Source organism: Phasianus colchicus, unplaced genomic scaffold, assembly GCF_987193195.1.
Source record: "Phasianus colchicus unplaced genomic scaffold, bPhaCol1.hap1.1 HAP1_SCAFFOLD_43, whole genome shotgun sequence".
In the NCBI taxonomy this organism is placed as follows: Eukaryota; Metazoa; Chordata; class Aves; order Galliformes; family Phasianidae; genus Phasianus; species Phasianus colchicus.
Genome location: NW_028325223.1, coordinates 1,295,606 through 1,303,510, shown reverse-complemented (window position 1 = coordinate 1,303,510; position 7,905 = coordinate 1,295,606). Strand labels below are relative to the sequence as shown.

General features: G+C 52.8%; 1 protein-coding gene across 1 annotated transcript; it reads right to left on the bottom strand.

Annotated features, from left to right (window-relative positions):
* Positions 1 to 301: 301 nt before the first annotated feature.
* On the bottom strand, positions 302 to 2,974 carry LOC149912131 (zinc finger CCCH domain-containing protein 11A-like; the record flags this gene model as incomplete). The annotated part of the gene is made up of 6 exons (XM_090132726.1): positions 302 to 488; positions 946 to 1,019; positions 1,350 to 1,664; positions 1,956 to 2,042; positions 2,289 to 2,351; positions 2,776 to 2,974. Coding segments are annotated over 6 exons (795 nt in total), but the record flags the coding sequence as incomplete, so codon positions are not given.
* Between the last annotated feature and the right edge of the window lie 4,931 nt (positions 2,975 to 7,905).

Sequence of the window (7,905 nt, the reverse complement as noted above, 5' to 3'; positions counted from 1 at the left end):
AGGAAAGCCATGTGGCTGAAGTGTGCAAGATGGGATGGTGCGTTTGCATGGCAGGTGGAAGGGTGGTGGGCTGCACTCGTGTGTGTGTGGCACAGGGGGTGGAGCAGAGTGCAGTGGCCAAGTCCTCCCTAGGCAACGTCAGGTGTCAGCAACAGCAGGAGAACCTCCAAGTTCCACTGCCTCCAAGAAGAACAATGCCAGGATGGCAGCTTGGTGGTCCGAAGCTGCATAGTTTCTACTCTGGACCAGCAGTAGTGCAGCAGCTCATGGAATGCCACTGGACAAATCAGGCCGTGCGCTCTTTGTTAATCTCTAATTGTGACTATTTTTTATTGACTACAACCAAACATGGAGTGCCAAGTTGGGTGGCACTCAGAACGCTGCCCTGTAACTCTGCGTGCTGCAGCCGCTGCCTTCTGATGCTCTTCCTCTCAGTCCTTCAGCTGCAGCTTCTGCATCATCTCCACAAGGGTGTTCATTGCGGATGACTGGAAAGAAATAAGGCAAGTATAGAGATAGGACAGAAACAATCTAGGGCGATCTCATTAAGAAAGTCTGATCAGTAAACCTTCCAGAACGGCCCCATGCAGCCCAGCACGTTCCTGCCATTCAGGTCACTGACATTCCTTCCCATAACACGCTGTCTATGGTAAGATTCATGCTCTGCTGGGGGAACGAGGTCCCAAAGGTCGCAGTGCCCGACATGGCAAGGCTCTTTATCACAGAAAAACCCTCCAGCCGTTACCAACAGTGTCCTTCTCAAGCCAGAGGAAGGCATCCAAGCTCCCCTAGGCAGCTGTCACTGACAGTGTGATTTCCTTAAACATACAGCTGGGTGTTTTTCTATTACATTGCTTGCCTTGGGATTCTGCAATATCTTTCATGTCTGACAGGCAGAGGCACTGAGAACAACAAGAGCCGTGTCTGTGCTCACCAAGGACTCACCTCTGCACGTGCAGCGGCAGCTCTCAGAGAAGCCTTCTTCAATTCCACTCTTCTCTCTTTTCGTTGTCTTCTTGCTATAAAGCAAGAATAAAACTGAATTCGTTCTGTCAGCAGCAAAACTGCAGAAACATGGGTACCATAAAAACAGATGGCAGAAAAAAGACAAAGGAAATTGGAAGCCTCTCAGTGAATGACATTTCCAGTGGAAAGGTGCAGAAGACTACCATGGAGTTAATGAAGTCGGGGTTACATACTGTGGCACCTCACTGCCTTTGGACTTTGTAGGCTTCAACTCTTTTCCCCTCTGCAGAGAAGGAAAAAGCAAAGCAAACCCTATGCAACTTCAGTGTGCTTGATAAGGGCAGCACCTACCCTACAGGGTGGGTACCACAGCACCTTCTTACCTCTTAGCTTGGAGCTCCGTGCTGCAGCAGGCCCAGGCTGTGCTGCTGGAGCCGGCACGCTGTCTCCGCTCTGACCCCTCGCTCTTTTGGTAGCAGGCAACTGCGCTGCTGTTTGCTGCTCTTCTTCCAAGCCCTTGCGTTTACATCCAGCCAGGGACTTGGAGACAGAGCGGGGGCACGCTGCAGGGGAAGGTCTTCTCCCTGAGCTGGGACCTGCTGTTGTAGGAAGCCCTCCAGCCTGGAGATGAGCTCTCTCAGAAAGGACTTCCTGCACCGCTTTCGTGTAGATCTTTCCATTGGGCTCAGCACCTATCTCTGGCAAGAAAGAAGAAGCAAGAAGATATAACAAGAGTCCAATACTACTTTCGGTCTGCAAAATGGGTCACAATGCTAGCACATCTCATCTGCAGTGTTCACAGTCACGGATCTTAGGATCGTGGATGAACTGTGGGTTTGTATTTCAAATCAGCACAGGAAAGGTAACTATAAGTCCCGGGGATTAAGACCCCAAGCAACACGCAGTGAGAACAGTCCCAGGAAGAACAGACAGAAAGCCTAGTTAGAAAGACAGTGCACCAAACCCAGATGCCTGTTGTGCGTCTGTACCTCTCTTGGGTGCCATGTCATGGTCTGTAGCTTCCCCCTGCCTTTCTGCAAGGCTGCGCTTCAGAGGAAGGCCACTGGCATCAGCTTCTGACAGAAAGGAAACAAGAAAGACATGAAGAACATCTCTTTGGAGGAAGACTTTAGCACAGTCAGACACAAATTTCTGGTCTTCAAGCATAGTTTCTTCCATTTGCCTTTCTGCTGATTCAACACTGTGCCATTTCTGCAGTCAACACAGATCTGCAGTGTCCTTTCCTCTCCATCACACACAGCCCTGCATGCAGCCCTATTTAGAGGCAGGTACCCACACCACAGCTCACAAGAGCTGCTTACCTGCGGAGGCTTTCCGCTTCCCCCCTTGCCCAGCACCATTCCACAGACGCGCAGGCTCCGTCCCTACAACAAAATACAATTTGCTGATTTAACAGAAACCAGTAGCCTGTAGAAGTATTGTCCTGTCAGACCAAATCCATCCCCAAAACAACAAAAAACCAAAAGTCTCATTCTTGCTCAGATGACAGCAGAAGAACCCCAGCTTCCCTGACAGCTCTACATTTGACAGAGCAGAGGTGCATCACCAAACAAAACACTATCAGGTGCAAAAGTTGAGACACATTTTGTGGCTCTAAAAGGAATTCACTCGACTCTAAGCATTTATATGCAGACTTCTGCCTCACTGCTGCCACCAACTGCCGCTGTCGGTCTCTCCAACACTTCCACAGTGGCTTATTTGACATCCCCTGCAGCACTGCACCCACTCAGAAGTAATACTCAAAATTCATTCCTCCATCCTTCATAACAGAGGCCTCAAGAAACTCACTTTTGCGTGGCAGTAAGGACGCTCTGTTCCCATCGCGTCCCTCTGCGCGCTGCAAGATGCGGTTGGATCTCCGGCAGCCTGCTGGCTGCTGCTCCCAAACACGGGGAAGCGCGCTGCACTGCTTCTGGGGAGAGAAAGGAAGAAACGTCAGTGGGAACGGGCAGCCAAGGTTTGCAGAGAGGTTCCAGATTGTGCCAGAGATAGATTATCAGAGTGCTGAGAGATTAATTATCACTAAGGGAAAATACAGCCTAAGCCATGTCCACGTCATTAGCCCAGACTGTCAGCAGGGAGCGCAAAATCCAAGTGGTTTTTGAGGTGACAAAGGACCAGTAGGGCTCCTCCTGCTCCACCCCTTCCCTTAAACATGGGAAAAAGAAAGAAACATCAAGCAAAGGAAACCCAGCCATACCTTTCCTCTCACAGAGCAGGAATTAGAACCACGGTCATCTCCTTGCTGAGCCATGATGGCTGAAGTGTCAGAGGAAGACTTGCAAGGTCTGAGGGTTCTCTCCACAGGAACCTCCTTCGCTCTTAGAAGGAGCTGGCTTCACTCGTTCTTCAACTGCCTTGATCTCCGAGTTCTCCTTTTGGACAGGAACCCTTACAGAAAGTATCAGCAAGTGAAAAATCATGAGGAAGAAGCATTTTCCCAGCTTTCTTCTGCTACGCAATGTAGTCTCTTGAGGAGGGCAATGCATGGACCTCAGCTGTCTGCAAGAATTGCCCATCACTAGCTGCAGCTTGTGTCTGACTGCCATGGCTTCTGTCAGCAAGTGCCCCCAGGTCCCCTTTTCCCCCACAGGTGTGCTGACCGTCCATGTGCCCAGCTGAGCACCCGGCTCTCTGCCGTGACTTCAGCGCGGTTTGCTGAAACACCTGCTGGGTATGGCACACCAAGCAATCCATGGAGCAGTGAGACACAAGTTGCACTCTATGAAGTCTGCACTCTGCTTCCTTTTTTAGGTCTGACATGAAGGTGGGGGCCTGGCAGCAATTTTCCAGGGGAGGAATGACATTTCGTCATCCTCACCGAAACATGGGATGGAATCTCAAGAAGAACATGTTTCCTCTGGAAACAGCCATTCAGAAGGGCAGCGCTGGAGCTGAGAACTCCTCCCCAGCCCAGCTTTTCTGCTGAGACACCACTGGCAACCACCCAGCACCAAACCCAGCTCACCTGGTCAGCCTGCTCAGTCTGTGCTGTGCCCAGCTCACACACACCGCAGTGGTGCTTCCAATGGGCTCTCACAGGGTGATCTCTCTCAAGAAAAGCACAGAGCTCAGTCTCCGTGTGCAGCACGCTCACGAGAGCACCAGCTCTGCTCACCAGCTGTGGCACAAACGCTCCCACCCCAGCAACCATTGTGACCTCAGAGAGTGCCTGCATCACTTCTGTGCTTTCATCATAAGCAAAGGGAGTGGTCACCTCCTAGATCCAAATTTTAGGAAATCAACACCAGGGTCACCCAGTGGGGTGAATGGGGTTAACTGAATGGGGGTTAATTGAAGTAAAGCAACAGAGAAGTGAACATGACTCTTATGCAGCCCAATAAAAACTCAATATGGCCTCGTTGTGGTCAGTAGAGTCCCAGAGGAACTAGTAGGAACTGGGAGGAGTGCACACCAGTATAGACCAGAAAAGTCCAGTATGGCTAAGTAAAAACCAGTAAGGACCAGTATGGCCTCAGAGTGGTCAATGGAGTCCTATAGGAATCAGTAGAAACCAATAGGAAGGCACATCTGTGTGCCCTGGGGCCGGAGCTGGCCTGTGCCTCTGGCTTTGGGCCCCAGGGCTGGTGCCGGCCTCTCGGGCTGCAGATGTGGCTTTAGGCCCTTGGCCTGGTTCCGGCCTCTCGGGCTGTGGCTGCACCTTCAGGCCCCGGGGCCGGCGTAGGCCTTTGTGGCTGTGGTTTAGACCCGAAGCTGGTGCTGGCCTCTTGTGCCTGGCTTTAGGCCCTGGAGCCGGTGTCAGCCTTTCAGGCTGTGGATTGAAGTCCTGGGGACAGTGCCAGCTTCTCCAGCTTCGGCTTTAGGCCACAGCAGTGGTGCCAGCCTCTCTGGCTGTGGTTGTGGCTTTAGGACCTGGGGCCAGTGCAGGCCTCTCCAGCTGTGGCTTTGTCTTTAGGCCCTTGGCCTGGTTCCGGCTTCTCTGGCTGTGCTTCAGGCGCAGGGGCTGGTGCCGACCTTTCAGGATTTGGCTTTAGGCTCCACAGCTGGTGCCAGCCTGTTCGGCTGTAGATGTGGCTTTAAGCCCCATCTGGTCTGGTGCTGGCCTCTGTGGCTATAACTGTGGCATTATGGCCCAGGGCTGGTGCTGGGCTCTCTGGCTGGGGCTTCAGACTTCAGGGCCAGCGCAGACCTCTCTGGCTGTGGCTTTATACCCCAGGACTTGTGCCAGCCTCTCTGGCTGGGGCTGTGGCTTTATGCCCCAGAGTTGGTGCTGGCCACTCTGGCTGTGGCTTCAGGTCCTGTGGCCACTGCCAGTCTCTCTGGCTCTGTTTTTAGGCCTCAGGGCCAGTCCTGGCTTCTCTAGCAGCATCTTTAGGCCCCAGGACGTGTGTCAGCCTCTCTAACTGGACTGTGGCTTTAAGCATTTGGACTGGAAAGCACTCTATGGCCAGGCGCTGCTCAAATACTGGGCCTCCATTTCCTCCTGGGTATCCACACGTGCTCTGAGTCTCCTGCAGCTTTCTGCAGGGTTTGTAGCTTCCTGCTGAGGAGCTCCTCGTGTTCTTCTGCAACTGCCCCCCAACATCACTACTGCCTCCCCTGGTACCGTACTGGGAGATGCTTCAGAGTCCATTAGCCTGCACTTCCTTCCTCCCATCAGCAGCTGCTCCTACACAAACCTTCATTCACACTGGGATGCCGTCCACTTCTAGCACCAGCTGACCTGCAAGACAGAGGATTAGCACAAATGCAGAAGCCCAAGGCTGTGCCACCACCATGTGCTGCAGCCTTGGGAAGTCAGCTACAACTGCAAACTTTGTTAAAATTAAAACAGGCACCGTAAATTAAGTATGACTTCTGAACTGAAGTAATTGCCACAATCAGAAATAAATACTGAAATCGCTTACTTAACTGTAGGTGGTTACTACGAGTTCTTTGCCTCGGTCTTCACTTGCAGCCAGGACTCCAGTACTCCTTCCGTCCCTGAGCCCTGCATCCCTACACCTCTGGGTGGGGACTGGGGTGGTAAATCCCCCCCCGCTGTGAGGGCAGAGCAGGTCCGAGACCGCCTCATGAGATTGAATGTGTACAAGTATATGGGGCCGGATGGCGTGCATCCCAGGTTTCTGAAGGAGCTGGCTGAGGTGGTTGCCGAGCCGCTCTCCATCATATTTGAGAAGTCGTGGCTGTCTGGTGTGGTCCCGGATGACTGGAGGAAGGGTCACGTCACTCCCATTTACAAGAAGGGGAGCAAGGAGGACCCCGGGAACTACAGGCCGGTGAGTCTCACCTCTGTGCCTGGGAAGATCATGGAACAGATCATCCTAGATGACATGCTTGATCACATGAGGAAAGGGCGTGTGATCCGTGACAGCCAGCACGGCTTCACCAGAGGAAGGTCATGCTTGACCAATCTGGTGGCCTTTTATGATGGAGTGACGGCATCGGTGGACAAGGGAAAGGCGACCAATGTCATTTACCTGGACTTGAGCAAGGCCTTTGACATGGTCCCCCACCACATCCTTCTCTCCAAACTGGAGGGATGTGGATTTGATGGGTGGACCACTCGATGGATAAGAAACTGGTTGAAAGGCCGCAGACAGAGGGTGGTCATCAATGGCTCCATGTCCAGGTGGAGGCCGGTAACGAGCGGCGTCCCCCAGGGGTCTGTCTTGGGACCGGTGCTCTTTAACATCTTTATCAATGACATCGATGACGGAATCGAGTGCACCCTCAGCAAGTTTGCTGAAGACACCAAGCTGAGTGGTGTGGTTGACACGGTTGAAGGACGGGATGCCATTCAGAGGGACCTCGAGAGGCTAGAAAGGTGGGCCCGGGTGAACCTGATGAGGTTCAACTCGGCAAAGTGCAGAGTTTTGCACTTGGGCCGGAGGAATCCCAAGCATCCCTACAGATTGGAAGGAGAGGTCCTTGAGAGCAGCCCTGTGGAGAAGGACCTGGGGGTCTTGATAGATGAAAAACTTAACATGAGCCAGCAGTGTGCCCTTGCGGCTCGGAAGGCAAATGGGATCTTGGGCTCCATCAGAAGAGGGGTGGCCAGCAGGGACAGAGAGGTGATTGTTCCCCTCTACTCTGCTCTTGTGAGGCCCCATCTGGAATACTGCGTCCAGGTCTGGAGCCCCCAGTACAAGAAAGACAGGGAGCTGTTGGAGAGGGTCCAGAGGAGGGCCACGAAGATGATCAGGGGACTGGAGCACCTCCCCTACGAGGACAGGCTGAAAGAGCTGGGCTTGTTCAGCCTGGAGAAAAGAAGGCTGCGGGGTGACCTCATTGCAGCCTTTCAGTACCTAAAGGGAGCCTACAAAGAGGAGGGGAATCAACTCTTTGAAAGGGTGAGTGACAGCAGGACAAGGGGAAATGGTTTTAAGCTGAGGGAAGGGAGATTTAGGTTGGACGTCAGGGGGAAATTCTTTACGGAGAGAGTGGTGAGGTACTGGAACAGGCTTCCCAGAGAGGTTGTGGATGCCCCGTCCCTGGAGGTGTTCAAAGCCAGATTGGATGGGGTCCTGGGCAGCCTGTTCTAGCATTAGGTGGAATGGTTGGTGGCCCTGCGTGTGGCAAGGGGGTTGGCGATTCATGATCCTTGAGGTCCCTTCCAACCCTGGCAATTCTGTGATTCTGTGATTCTGTGAAGATAGGTCCCACTTGGAGTCTGCAGCGAAGAGCCTCAGGAGAGACCCGAAGCTGACTCCTGGGATTCTGGAGTCGAGTGTACAGGGGGTCCGAAAAGTGCTACACTCCAACTGAGAAGGAGATCTTAGCTGCGTATGAGGGAGTTCAGGCTGCTTCTGAAGTAATCAGTACTGAACCTCCAAGCTCCTTTGGCACCTTGACTGCCAGTGTTGAACTGGATGTTCAAGGGAAAGCTTCCCTCCATCCATCATGATATTGATGCCACTTGGAGTAAGCTGACTGCGCTGATTACACAATGAGCGC